The sequence below is a fragment of the Plectropomus leopardus genome, chromosome 4 (genome assembly GCF_026936395.1).
Source record: "Plectropomus leopardus strain MGB_pleo_1.0 chromosome 4, ASM2693639v1, whole genome shotgun sequence".
Taxonomy (NCBI): Eukaryota; Metazoa; Chordata; class Actinopteri; order Perciformes; family Serranidae; genus Plectropomus; species Plectropomus leopardus.
In genome coordinates, this window is record NC_142179.1 from 30,572,391 (window position 1) to 30,588,092 (window position 15,702).

General features: G+C 39.5%; 1 protein-coding gene across 2 annotated transcripts in view; it reads right to left on the bottom strand.

The window, feature by feature from the left end:
- galnt9 (polypeptide N-acetylgalactosaminyltransferase 9) overlaps positions 1 to 15,702 on the bottom strand; it is a 109,932-nt gene that overhangs the window by 61,992 nt on the left and 32,238 nt on the right. For both annotated transcript variants that reach the window (XM_042487464.2, XM_042487465.2), the window contains exon 4: positions 7,176 to 7,350. In XM_042487464.2, coding sequence (XP_042343398.1) covers positions 7,176 to 7,350 — 175 coding nt within the window. The remainder of the gene's footprint in view (positions 1 to 7,175; positions 7,351 to 15,702) is intronic.

The following is a 15,702-nucleotide window of genomic DNA, read 5'->3' on the forward strand; positions in this document are numbered from 1 at the left end:
TTAGACTAGCTCAATATATCTGCGCTCCATCCAAAATAATTTCACTTTAAGTCCTCCGGTGTGCATTCAGAAAGGCAGCAGCAACAACACGCCAATCACGAACTGAAGACCAGAAACCCACCCACAGTGTGCTTCTGGTCTTTTGCTAGCCAGCTTGGGTACCAATTGTTGAATTCCCCTTTTGCAATTTTTTGTGTTTCAGATTTTAATCACATCCATTCACTAGCAACCTATGATGTCTTGGGTTGAGTCTGTTGATCAATCAGAGGCTATTTTTAATAAAGCAGTAGAGGGCACATCATACTTAGAAGGCAGACTCACAAAGACAAGCTCAGACTCAATGAGAAAATGGCCATAGTTGTTAGTTTTTCACTTCTGGTGATTGTGTTTACACTACTACTCTTTTGCTTGTGGCATATTTTGTGCAATAATCTAAAAATCCAATAAAAAAATCCGATATGCTATTTGTCAAGGACACAGGAATGTGCTATCTTCCATTCTGGCCCAAAAATAAGCATCATCCCCACACCACTCTAAGGGGAAAAATGCTTTTGCGCCTGCAGAGAATGTTTTAGTTGCAGTACCACGAGTGGCCCCTGCCACAAACTGTCAACAAGGCTGAGTGGTGGCACCATATCCAGCTCTCATTTTACATACATGGTTACACAGCACTGTCACATTCTTTTTTTAACCAAAGCCTGTGTCATAACAGATTTCACACTAGTGTTTTAAGACTGAATAGCTTCCACGTACACACAGACTACCTTCATCTGTCAAAGGGAAGACAGCAGACTTTGATGAAGCCATCCACTCACTGCAAACTCATTTTGACCTCCTTCCACAGTAATGCTAGAGCCGCAGGAGAGTCCAGCAATAGATTAGCCAACAGATTAGTCGACATGAAAAAGGAGTATTAAAAATTTAAAAAAAAAAACAAAAAAAAACAACAGACTAGCCATATATTCTAATCACAATATAGAAGATGTAAAATGTGTTGATGTCTGTCAGATATTCTCTTTTCTGGAAAAACAATCTGACAGTTTGACTTCAGAAATAACTTAATGATGATAAATGGCCTGAATTATTATTTTTTGTCTGTATCTTTTCTGCTGCAGGTTTTAACATGATGAATTCTCTTTGAAACCTTTTGATGTTTCAAAGCCGTCCGACAAACAAGTTGTTCAACTCAATGAGCCATTCTGTCGTTTGAAAAGGATAGTATGAGCAAACCCTGCTGACTGAAGGCCCACATATCATTTACACCATGCAAGTAGGTGCTGGCATAAAGACTTTGCCGTGAACCTTGAGTCAGGATTGTTTAATGTTCCTCCTCACGTGGTTAGCTTGTCGTGGCGAGCTGAGGTGCTGCTGTTGCTGTATCTCCTTCTACACTCCCTAACCTCGAGGAGCTCTCTCTGCCATTCCAGCACCTTCCATTCATCTCTCTGCGTCCTTGAGAACCCCCTCAAAACACCCCAGAGCCAGCCAGCAGCTCCAGCACCTCAGGGAACCATGAGGCTGATAAGATCGAGACGCTCTGGAAATGAGGACACATCTGGTTTTGACAGACGAGCCTGCGTCATTCCTCTTCCTGTATCTGCAATTTCATCTGCATAAAACGGAGAGGGCTTTCATCCTCATCAACCAAAATCATGCCTTGTTCCATACAACAATAGGACTTTTTTTCCTATCCCTATGACTCATCCAACTTTATGAATTCATGCTGACATCCTCCAGTGCCGTCCGCACCATCATGACATTACTTTCATTTTCAGGTTCATACTGAATCAGGAGCTCCTTTGATTTATTAACTCTTCATGGCTGACTGTTTGTCTTTTATAATAGCTGCGCACACATTTTACAGAATCAAAGAAACAGAACATAAGTGTTACAAGCCAGGATAAATATCACTGTAAAATCGTAATTTATATCTGATTTACTTGACCTCAGTGTCCTGCCTTTGTCCTGCAGCTCTTCCCCTTTGAGATTACCTTCTTTATTTAGAATTTCCAGATCAACAGATCTCAAACAGTTAATGATTCAGGAGCATGGAATTATCAGATAATGAAATCTAACTGTGCACAGAATTATGCCCCAAAGAGCATGAGGGCTCTCAGTGAACATGTGAACCACTCATGGGGGGGGATTTTGTGGTAATGTAGCTTTCAACGAACGACCCAAATAATTGATGTGAGAGCATGGACAAGAATAGCACGACAAATTGAGGAGAGTTACATTTCTCATGTTTTGGAAAGCCTTGACAAAACTTATGTTATGAAAAATTAATTAAAATTTAATTAAAACTCTAACAACAAAATGTTGCTGTTAAAACACAGTCAAAGTTGTTTTCTGGAATGTAAATTACATTTTTAACCTCTATACTGTCTGTGACATATCCATTAAGTATTTTAAGTGTTTTTTTTTTTAAGAAAAGTCATCATCGGTAAAATGTAATCGCCTATGCTACTAGAATTTAAATAATTACTATGTTATATAGTTTATTTTTAATGATAAATGATGTAAACATGCTTTGGCTTGTCAGTGTTTCAAATATTTTAGATTAATTAGAGCTTATAAAATATAATATTTTGTAAATTTTTAGGTGAATAATATGTGGCTGCAAATACGTAGATGCCAGTCAGAATATGATCTAATTAATAATGATCTAATGATACTAATATTCCTCTGCTGAGACCTGATGTTAGATTTGATTGCAGCCTCTGCTCACATCCATATTGGTAAATGCCGAACTTTGCATGGAAATGACACATGACAAATTTTCTGTTGTACATCCATATAATACATAAAGGCCACTGTGAGGGAGTTTATTTCCAAATGCACGCTGGAGTTGATGAAAGAGGAGTGCTAAAAGCAAAACTGCACAAAGACTCAGTAATTACTATTAAAATAAAAATGCAAGGGTTAAAGTAACACTGTGTAAATTGGTCATTTTTAAGCGTAAAAATGAACTGTGAAGGTTTTAATTTGTTGCCTGTGTACAAGTGATGCACGTGCATGTGACAGTGTGGGGTGTGTCTTTGAAGAAGATCTAAGCCTGCAGTGCCTCTGGCCATTTCATAACTGCATTAACTCTCTGTAAATGTGAGGTCGTCCGCACTCCACACTCCTCCTGCCTGGCTGTCTCACAGAGCAGCTCAGACATGCACAATATAGAGCACATATTAATACAGGCCAGTCTCCTGCCTCCCATAAAAAATGCAGAATCTAAAGAAAGTAAAAGGTATCTGTGCAGAATGTCAATTCATTGTGGCTTTGAGGCTTTTTGAAGTAGACAGTGGGATGCAGAAGCATGAACTGAAAAAAAAGCTTCCTGCGATGCAATGTTAGATTCCACACTACTTCTAAATGCATTTGCTCAGGATGTGGTTGATACGATAGAAATGTAAAGGTGGCATAAATCCCCGTCTTTTCTGCAGTTTTGGAGGTCTGCCTGGCTTGTGCTCTGTGAAGCACTAAGTATGGCTGCAGCCTTCTTTCTTGTCTCCAGACAGATATAAACACTAAGCCACCACCAGACAAAGTAAGCGAGAGTAAAGACATGATTTACTTTGCTAAGAAAATATTTCCTCAGCCTTCAAGAATCCTCAAATCTATGTACCACTGAGATTAATATAATACCATTGCACCTGTGTGGCATAATAAGCAGCTAGAGCGCCATATTAACAAAAAAAACCTGATAGCAAATATGAATATGACAAATATTACATGTTTCATAATTGCAGGACGCAGAGGTTGGTTTTACTACATTCTTACTTTTATGAATTCCACCATTTTGTCTCATTTTTAGATAAACTCTCCAGGTCACATCGCAGCGGAGCATTCAAAATTCATCAAAGTGTTGCTTTCTGAAGCATGTATTTCATTACAACCTCGCTGCAATGGCAATCTTATCTCCCGCACACACTCAGCAGGGAGTGGCTGCTATACTTCTAATCATTAATCGCTAATAACCTGAGATTGCAAGAGTGCAGGGACTTCAAAACCAAATAAATATCAATTTCCCTGCGACTCTCCTCAGCAGCTGCATAGTAGGATACAGTAGGTCCTAATTACAACACGCTCCCATTTCCTGCCATTAATCCCGTTTATTTACAGAGCAGGCAGAGCGAAACGGGCCCTGTTTGAAGCAGAATGGACAAGCGTTGTCTCAAGGATGGATGGATATAAAGTGTTAGAGGAGATGGATTATGAACATTTAGCTGATGCAATACTGCCTTAATGATAGGCAACAATTTCATATCCTCATATTAAAGCAGAGCAAAGCTGTGGAAATCTGATTCCATCACTCGTCTGGTGGATAACCCTCGCTTCTTAACTCCTCATAAACCAACATGGTGTGAGGGAATGGGAAACAGCTGTCAGGAGCAATATACAGGATGGTACAATTATGTCTGCTTTAACAGTAATGCGAACCAGCATTACATTTCAGCTGCAAATGTACAGCACCCCAGGTGGAATGCCATGCCAATGAATCACAGCACTGCAGCTGAGAGCTGGCAGCATTGTCTCTTTCTCAGTATGCACAGGCAGCGTGTGCAAGGTCATTGAGGGAGACTCTCCACAGCATCTACAGGAGCCATCCATCTCACTTATCACTGTATGTGCAATGGTGAATAATCATATTATGATAAATAGGGGGCTTCTTCCATTGTAACAAACAGATAGTGTGGCTAGCACGAGTGAATCTATCTGAATACAGGAGCGGCACAGAATGTTTGCAGACATACAGTCGATAATAAATGCACACACACACACACACACACACACGAAAAAGATATCTAAGCAGCAAGAGGGAGCTTCTTGAAGATGTCTGTCAACCTCCCTCCCTGCCATATTCCTCTACCCAGCATCTACCTGTAGAAAAATCACAGGGATTCTGCTCTACTTTTCATGGACTTCTGTAAATAAAAACGCATGCAAAAGCAAATCTGAAGCAGCAAGACAAAAAATAAAATAAAATAAAATAAAGGCAGCAGTTATCAAAGGAAGATGGAGGCGGGTATGTGGGTGGGGGTGTGTGTTGGGGGGCAGAAGAGGGAGGTTTGTGAAATTCACACGATGGCAGTAGGTGAACTAACTGAAAGGAGACAGCATGTAGAGCAGGGGGTGGTGATGACATAGCACAAGAACTGAGGAGGAGGAGACCTACATGGAGGTGAATGGGTTACGTGGGGGGCATGAAAGGCATGTCTATTTTTGGGCAAGAACAGATGGGGAAACAGATGAGGGATCCACCAGGGTATCAATTATCATCAGAACTGCACCTAGGCAATGATGCAACCGTCTCCCTGAGTACTGTTTGTTGGCTGGGCGGCTCGTCTTACACAGCCTGCGGGCCGCAAGTTCACATTCACGCTACAAAAACAGAGTGCCGAGAGGCAATGATCAAGGTACATCATATCACTACAAGGGCTAAAGGGTCAGTGTGTCTGGTGGTAAATGGCTGACTAATACATGGTAGACAGAATACACATGCTTTGTTAATTTCATAAGCAGGCTCACAATCACCCTGACCTTTAGCGCTTTCATGTTATCTTTACAAAGGGATCCTTTTCAATACTTTACCAGTTAAAGAAAGCACTGAGTTTGCTTTTAACAGGCTTGTCAGTATACTGTTTTCATGAGGCATCACATGTGAGTATGGCAGAATTCGATAAGGGTGTAAGACAGTGCTACTATCTGATTCTGTTTGTGTCACAAAAATATCTGTATTCAGAGGTGAGAAAAGCCGACACCAGAACTGTTGGGAATCATCCAGCCTGCCTCGTTTTTTACGTCATATTGTTTTTTACTGCCATTAATACTACTCATACATATGTATCTGTTTATTAAGCTGCTCACAAAATATACATAATGCCCCGAATTAATCATATAATGAATCATGTTTTGTATTTGAAATACAAATTCATAAAATGAAAATGTAAGTCTACACTGACTCTAAATAAAAGCTGTTAATGGCCCAGCATGACCTCTGCATGCACATTTGAGACGGCCCCTCATCTGAGCTCCTCAGTTTTCATCTACTGTCAAGTTGCTCAAAGAGCCAGGATTCGATATTCGATATTTTTGTGGGTATTTTTTAGGTTATTTTCTTGTACTTTTTTAAAATGAATTTCTTGCTCACTTTTGGGTCATTCCGTAATAAGTTTCTCATTGCCTTTTTCCTACATTTTTTTTCTCTTCAAAATATTAACCTGATTGCTCAGATTTCAAGGTATTAACTTTACTGAGTTATGATAGAGAGGAAATAGTGTGACGCTTGGGATATAACATGTGACAGCAGTGGGGGCTGACAAAAAAACAAATATTACTGCAAAAATTCTGCTGCTTCTGCTTTATGTTTGTATTCGGGGCAGATTATCTGTTCATATACAAAACAATTGATGATATTTGTTTACATCCCTGGTATCTAGTTAGCCAAAAAAGCTGAACTGCATCCATGGACACAGTAAACCATTTTCAAGTGGAAAATATATCTCTCTGCTATCCTCCTCCATCTCTCCTCTTTCTTCATCCCTCCATGCCCCTCTCCCTGCCTCCCAGGGAACAAAAGCTACACTTCATTTTTAAACACTGACAGGCTCAAATTAGGTGTCAATTACATCTATTTGAGTGACTTGTTTGCTGGTAAACTTAAGCAGCAGCCAGACATTGGAGTGAGACCCCCCAAAGTAATTTCACATCTCAAAATAAGCCCAGAACCTGCAGGTAAAATTATGTTGAAATGCTCAGCATTTGTGCTCCCTCTTTAATTACACTCACTCTCACTTTTCACAGCGTTTGGCTCTCTCTCTTGTCATCAGTGTGCATTTGCTGGACAGGTAGTGTCATTTAAATTGGGCTGTCTTTTTATTCAGCTCTAACCAAAGCCCATTACTCACATTTTCAAAGGCAATGCAAAAGAGGAAAGCTTATTAACGATAAACCCTCAGTAATAATAAGAGTCATTCTGCTGAAAAGTGCTGTCTCAGTTAGAATTGACCTGGCGCTATATCAAAATGCTTAGGGCACACTAAACTGCGTATTTCAGTGATAATAATCTTACATGACATCCCTCTGTACTGAAAACATGAAAAGCAAACCACAAAGGCAAAGGTGAGAAAGGACAGAGAAACAGCTCAGACCTTCTCATGTTCAACATGACCTTTTCTTACCAGCCAGTGTTAAACTCGACGTGAGCATCAAAGAAGCCGACGACAGGAGCCGTGGCCGCATTCCAGCCGTGTATTCTGGCTCGGATCAGGCCCTCCCGCTTGCTGTTCCTCACAATCTTTACCAGGCCTGGGTAGCGCTTGTTCACATACTGGTCCAAGTTGAATTTCAGCTCCACTGAAAGAGAGCAGATTAGAGAAAATCTCCCTTTAAATTACATCCAAATGACGGCGTGAGTGAATTAACCATGGGGTGCAGAAAATGTGTTTCCAAGATGGGATTGGTCTAACTTTCCTTGAGTCTTTATGTCAGGACTGCAGTGAAAATGAAGGTTATTTTCTTCTATCTTTTAAAATTTTTTTTTACTCTTTTGGTTAAAAGAGTGAATAAGAATGGCAACCAGTGTGGGCAAGCTGCTTGAAAAATTCAATCATCTACTCATTACATACAAATGACATATTTAAAAAGTAATCACATCAGTATCCCAATTAATTACTCAATAGCAAAATAAATTTGGCAATGCTATAGTTAGCTTCCCATTTGTAGCTTCTAATTTGGCAGCTAAAGGGAAACTTCAAAACTTGGTCCAGATGTAAAAACCACTATGTTTAGATTGGTCAAATCTGGACAAGATTATACCAGATAAGAAAAATGACTCTTTGAATCAAAGTTTCATATTTGTGAAACCTTTATTCTGTTTGTGAAAATGCAAAAAGAGGGAGGATTTCACTGTTTCTTCTACCCATATCTAACTGCTGAATCGGACGCTGCAAAAGCTAACTTCAGCATCGTACGAAGGCATCTTATTCTTATTTGTAACTTTACTTTAGCTGCTCAGCTGAGAACCGCTAGATGCCTTTAAAGAACTCCAAAACCTGCAAACCCACACAACACGTTTGACATCACACGTACAAATAGAAAATGAGACATAATGGTTTACGGTGATTTCAGACCGAATGTGAAAGAGCTCTACCTGGCTTGTTCTAATTGCTGCAGCCACAACATCCACCTCGACATATTGTAGAGATCAGTATATTCACAAGCCAACCCCCAAATATTGCAGAAACACAGAATTACTGGGATTAGCAATTGTAATGTGATTACTTTTCAAATTTCAAAACAAACAAATTTCAAACTGTAAACATTTATAATACTTGTTAAATAATACAGTAATCTCATTACTGTAATTTATTATTATGCATTGCTTTAGATTCCAACAATCATGGTAGCTGGCAGCTTCACCTGCATGATGACATCTCCAAATAGTGAGAGAAAAATAATGTAAAGAGACCTGTTTGCTGAGCTACCCTTTCTGCTTTAATATGAAAAGGACACCACACTGATGAAAAAAGGTAAAAGATCCACTGAGGGCTTATGTATTTTTGTTGAAAATCATTTTGATCTTTCAGAGCTTAGATGTGTTTTTAACTCAAATCCTGTATCAAATCCAACAATATCAAGAAAAGCAGCATTCATTTGATAATCCCAATTGAGACAGTCTTCAAGGTTACGATACAGGTTGCTGTACGATGTGACTATCTAATGCATTCCACTGCTGATGTCTTTATTCCAGATGGATTACAACATCTCTCCTCCTCTGCTCTCACAGACAAGTCTGGCTGTCATCACTGGAAAAAAAAGTTTCCGGATAAACAGCCAGTTGCACAAATTGCTGTCTGTGTTTCGTTGGAGGATAGATGGCTGTTTGAGCTTCTCCTCTGGGTTACTGCTGAGCGTTCCACTTTCTGAGGGAGAGATTAATAAGGACGCTTGTGGCACACCGGCTCTGAACAGCATCCACACCTAGCTTCTGACTGTGGCTCGCCACATAAATCAGCCAGTGAAAGTAGAAAAATGGCAGTCTAATCCCCTGTCTGTGTGACTGAGGAGACGCAGTGAGTGGAAGGATTGTCAGGAGTCTTTTTCCAGCTCAAGGTCTTAACATATGGTGCTGGTGCACGGAGAGAGGGTGAATTTGGAAGCAGTGACCCTTGAAGCAAATCAAGCTCTAGCATTTGACACCAAACTAAAGCAACCACTCAGGGGAACTTTCTCTGTTTCGGTCTGTCCGTGGATGCGTTGTTCTCCACTTCAATGGTACTTTTACGTTTAAAATGAACTAATGGGCAGCAGGGCAGACAGTGGTAGCACTCTGACTGCAAGTAGGTAGCAGAGGTGAAACTGCCGGGCAGCTGGCTGCAGCATTTCTGTGCAAACAACGCATCTTTGCTTTTTTTCTCCTACTGCTCAAAGACATGCTGCCTGTGGATAGGAGAATTTGTCAGTGACTGGTGGTTCTACTTTTAGTTAAGTTACATTTAAGGGAGTTGTGCCACTACTGTCCAATAAGAAGTGATGATTTTAGAACATTTTATATTCACGATCTGAGATTGTATAGGTTTACTTTTGTCCAAATGTAAACCCGGTTTTGAGTAACCCAGTGTCGCAGTACTTGAGAATTGTCTTTGTCCCAAGACTGCTTTTTGAAGGTCATGGTCTCAGACTCAACAGCATTTTTACTCTGCCTTGGCATTGTCTCAGGCAAGGAGGACAATAGATTTTATGTCAAGACCAGTCAAGACCACGATTGTGGGTATTAGGGTTGAAACAGTATGAGATTTTAACTATGATAACCATCTCCAAAAATATTGCAGTTTCAAGGAATTACAGTATTACAGAATTATTATTATTATTATTATCAGTCAGAATGACTCATAAAGCAATAAAAAGTTTTGGGTTAGCTTTGAACAAATGTATTACTATTATGATTAAAACTTTAAACCATTTTTACATACAAAAAGTCTCCCCTTTAAAAAATGATTAAAATAAAGGGCAAATTCTCTGTAAAACTGCACTTTTTTTCAATATCGTAGATAAGCAAATGTACGCAGTATGATATCCATCAACTTTCATATCACATACCTTAAAACTGGTATATAGCTGCAACCCAAATAGGAATATCACTAAACTTTAAAATGAATGCTTAATAAAGATGTTATGTCACTCCGTGTCTGTACTTATTCACTCACAGAAAACAAAAGAACATTTCAACATATAAACTCACCCCTACAATGCCTTTTGATTATTTTTTTTTTCAAGACATTTCTCATGGTACACTTCTACACACACACACACACACACACACACACACACACACAAACATATATATATATATATATACACACAGCATGGCAATGAAAGAGGTGAATCAAGAGGACTCTTCATTTGTTTTGTGTGGATGTTTTCAGGGGAATATGGATCTTTCAGTTTTGCCTTTGGTTTGCATCTTCAACATATCCCACATTTTACTGAAAGTGTGTCATGCACTGTGGGACTCGCCCTGCCTCGGTCTTGACTCAGTCTTGACCACTCTAAGTCCAGGACTTTTTTTGGTTTCAACACTGTGGTGCCCTCTAAGCAAAACTATAACAAAAAGAAATAGGCACTCCATCAAGAGAGAGCTGAACTCATCAAAGTTAGACCTTTTACTCTTTAATCTCTTTGGTATAAAGCATCTCAGCATGGGGTCGGCTACAAATGAGCATGCTGTTACCATTTAGTTCTAATGTCACGTAAGATCATTTAGAAATAATGAGGTTCAACTTTACTGCATTCCCATTTGGATCAGTCGCTTTTAGAGGCTGCATTGCACCCCTTTGAAGGTTCTAAGACATTTGCAGTTTGGTTCTGTTTGCACTATAGAAAGGTTTTGAACCTGTGCGACGAGTCTCCTTCATCATCGGCCTTCCCTGCAGCAACAATATGATAAAAGCTATTAGAGTGTAATAATTACTGGGCTTTGCTGGGAAGGAGAAAAGTTATGGGCCTCCCTCTGATCCTAGCAAATAAAACATTGGACTGCATCCATGAGAGGAGAGTTATGGAGCAGGGAATACATTTTAAAGGACTAGCAATGAAACATAGCTGAGGATAAATAACTATCCATCATGCTATGAATTTAAAATGAACGCGTAGTAGACTGCGCGAGGAGCACCATGAATTCCTGTGTCGACAAAGGAGATGATGGAAGCCGCTGTGTTAAAGATGGATGGCAAATAGGTATTGAACATGCTTTTGATTAGTTAAACTGTGGTAAAGCATTAGCATTCACTTACATGCTGCAAATCCTGAATTATATTCTCTTTTGCACTGCCCCCAATGTGCTGACTAACTAGCAGCATACTTGTATTCAAATAAGCCACAGGATTTTCTGTTTACGATCCAGTAAGATCAGCCTCAGAACATCCTTCAGTTGTGTTTTGTTGTTGTGTTTACAAAGGTCTAGTCTCTGCTGCACAAACCACAGGCCACATTCTTCTAGCAGTGGATTTATGGACTTGTCTCAGACACTGATACGGAAACAGGTCTGAAATCAATCACTTTGATCGATCACAAGCAGACTAGTGACGTTACCTAACGGGTAAACTGGCTCACCACATTAATGTGAATTTCATTAAATATTCAAAAACATTGCAGCCAAAAGGAAAATGATACTCCTCATCCCGGCATAACAACCCTAAACTGTGTGACAGTATGAGCCCTTCACTTTAAGTGGGGAACATTTTGGCATTGCGGAAGTAATCTGTGCAGCAGCTTGTCAGCAATACGGAGGATATCCACCTCTCACACATTCACTGAAAGCAGCACGATGGTAAATTAGTTCCTGTTTTTTGACTCCTCCATCCTTTGCCTACTCATAACATTTTCACCCACTTCATTTAAAATTACGCTCTAGTAATATTATGCTATGATTTTTCTCTGAATCACCGACGGGTACATTTTAAAGCAACAATCAGGGATACACTCTTTAAACTAAGTTACGTTCTTTTTCTCTGCTCTGCTCTGCTTCATCACCGGGTGAACATTTTACCTGCTCTACAGACATGGATGGATAACTGAACTGAAGCATCAGCCTCCACCAGCCTTCATCTCCAAATTGTCACTGTTTTACTGTAAGATGTACCGATGTACAGACACTCGAAATGACCACAAAGACATGAAAAGGAACAGCAAAGACAGACAAAATTACTTCACAAAGACACAAAACAACCAAAAAGACACAAAATGACTACAGAGACAAAAATACTAAAAGGGACACAGAATGACTACAAAGAGACACAAGATGACCAAAAGGGCACAAAATTGCTACAAGGAGACATAAAACAACCAAAAAAAAAGACACAAAAAGACTACAAAGAGACAAAAAGGACAAAAAAAGACACACAATGACAACAAAACACACAAAATGACTTTAAAAAATGACCTCAAAGACACAAAACCCCTAAAAAAACAAAATAACAATTACATGCAAAGAATTTCAAAGATACACAGTGACTACAAAATGACCACAGAGACACAAAATGACCAAAAAAAGACACAAAATGACTACAAAGAGGCAGAAAAAAACAAAAAAACAACCTCAAAGAGCCAACGCAAACAAAAAAAAAAAGACAAAATGGCCAAAAAGAGATGTAAAGGAACTTTGAAGAGACACAAAATATCTGCAAAACGAGGCAAAGCAAGTGGAAAAGGACACAAAATGATGAAAAAGAGACACAACACGTGTACAAAAGGCGGTGGGTCTTGTTCCCAAGTAGCGGAGGTGGTGGGGCCCTTTATATATCTTTACCCAGGGGCCCATTATCTCATAATACACCCATGTCTATAGATGCAGACATACTGTGCACTGTTGTCAGACTACAAATAATGATTAAATGCTGTATGTGATAAACACAACTGCAACAAACTTTTGCACTTTAATAGTTTTTTGCAACTGTCGAGTCAGACAAACTTTTAATGGAAGTGAAAGTCAGAGAATTTCAACAAATGAACTTCATTTATTGTAAATAGAACCAGTGTAATTTTCAAGATTGTTTCTTGCAAGTGTCAATGTGTCAGACAAATTTCCTGCAGTATGTTAATGAGCAAATCCTCCATTCTTTAATCAGATTTAATGTATGCAATGTTCAAAGTAATTCAGATCCATTTGAAATTAATACTACAAGCTGTATTCAACTGCTCCTCGGTTTATATCCTGTTTTCATTATATGAATCATTAAGTTATCAATTTGGTGGTGGTATTTGCTAGAATTGAATCCTGTAGGCCTCATTAAGCCTTTTCCTTGCTAGTAAGATGGCGAACAACAATGAATTGGAGTCATCCTGCCCAACACACGCATAAACACACACACACACACACACATACATAGAGAGAAAACTCATCACTGGGAATGTGACTTCACTTCAGACCGCTGGAACCAGTGCTGTGAATAAACCTCTCTCAGCCTCCAATAAATGTCAGCAGCTGTCCCAGCTCAGGAAATGTGTCGCAGCGACAAGGCAAACATGCTTCCTGTGCTTGATTTATTATGCCAGGAGTGAGCGTGGCTGTACCTCCACTCATCTCACTGAGCCTTGTTTAAATGAGAGGGGACAGACAGAGCCATCCAGAAAAGGTCAAGCAGTCCAGCCCTGCATGTTAATTGTCTAATGTCACAGCAGAGCGCCTCCCGAGAAACAGCTCACACTTCTGCACAAATCATCATCACAGTTGGTAAACATGCAGCAGGAGCCGCTGACAGATGTGTCGGTTCGCAGACAGTGACCTCAATGTGACCTTGTAGCAAACATGCTCAAGTGGACAATGAAAACATCAACACTTTGTTGTCGCATGCCGTGATGTCAGTGAACTGCACGCGGCGTGCTAATGTTGAACACCAGTCTGTGATGCTTTACAGCAAAGGTTACCAAACAAGCGGCAGAAGTTGTAACATGAGTTAAGCTCTCTGTTTCGCTCACTGCTGTTTAGGACACGGCTTGTACATCCGTTTCAATTTGCTGCTTCCTGTGGCTGGAGACGACGTTAGTCTAACAGCTCTGATGAGTTTCCATGCCTGAGGTGTTGTTGCGTTGAATTAGGTGAATCTCTAGGGTTTAATTAGTGAGAATGGGATGCCAACTTTATGGCTGAAATATCAGGATATTAGACAGTCATGTCGTTTTTTGATGAAGGGGGTTGCTCTTGTCAAAAACTCCATAAAACAGGAAAAACTGAGGCAGCGCAACAAACAATAAACACTGACTAATAACCTTAGAAAGTTGATACTGTGAAGCTGTTAGCAAAGACTTGTCCATTTACAGATACAGAGCAACATCAGCATTCCTTGAGAGTCGTGTTTTAAGTGACTTGGCAAATATTAGTCCAATATGGGCCCCATTTTGGCTGTGTGGCTCTCCACTGAATTCTAACAGAGATATTTCTCTTTAGCTGCTGAAGGCTCCACTGTGTTCACAGTCACTATCTTTGCCATTTAGCGCTGGTCAGTTAATGCAAAGTCAATGTATTTTTCTGAAAGCACCTGTTTGCTTCTGCTGCAACAACACGGATGAGCGCTATGAGAGTGAAGCAAAAAAGGTAAAGTTGTGGACCAAAACCTAAAACTAGAATTACAGCCTGGCAGTTGTTTGCCTCAGCACATCAGTCACCCATTAGCACAGAAGATCTCTACAGTCAGTACAGCTTTAATGTGGGTAACTGATATCAGTGTTTCTGAGGAAAGTGTTTTTGTGAAACATTATATTTCTTTTTTTTTTCATTATTTTATCCTATTAATTACACATTTGTATTGAATTCTGTCTTAATTAGCATATATATTCTTAAGTTATGGCCAAAAACATGTTTTGTGAGATCAGTGACCATGTCCTTTGACCTTTGATAACCAAAGTCTAATCAGTTCATTTTTGAGTCCATGTGGATGTTTGTGCCAAATGTGAGGATATTCCCTGAAGGCCTTCTTGAGATACTGCATTCAAGAGAATTAGAGAGATGCAAGGTCACACTGACCTTGACCTTTGACTATGAAATTCTTATCAGTTCATTGCTGATTCCAAGTGAGTATACGGAAGGACAACCTGAAAACATAATGTCTTCTCCGCCTGCCTCGGCTGTCAGCAGCGTAGAGGAATAGAAATTAATTTTGATATGGTAAAATGCTCTGTAGAGCTTAAGAAACTGCAGTCAGATGATAATTCTCAATTGCTTCATCATTATGAGCAACACCTTTCACATTCCACAGTCATTTAATCCTTTTTTAATATAACAATTTTGAATGTAGTAGCTTTAAAGTATCCCAGAGTTTTCTGATGATAAATAATCAGTTATTATGGAGTTACTCCAAAGTAATTTCATTATGGATTTTTAGTGAATTTTTGTCATAACGAGTCTGAATGCTGTTTCTTTATCACCCTTGCAATAATAACATTTTATGGAAGGGAGGAGAGGTAAAATATAACTAAAATTAAATACTGTCAAAAAATATTGCAGTCGTTTTAGTGAAAATGGAGTTGTTCTTCAATAATCTATTTCAGGAAAACCCTCATGTAAGTCGAAATGTGTGTGGCAGACTGACATAAAGACATAATGAGAGGAGGGGACGGCTTCCATTTTTGTCTGTTCACCAGCTTTTAACAGCTCCTTGTTTAATGGTAGGCAGTTAGAGCCTCAGCGGGGAGCAGAGATGTGCCAGTGGT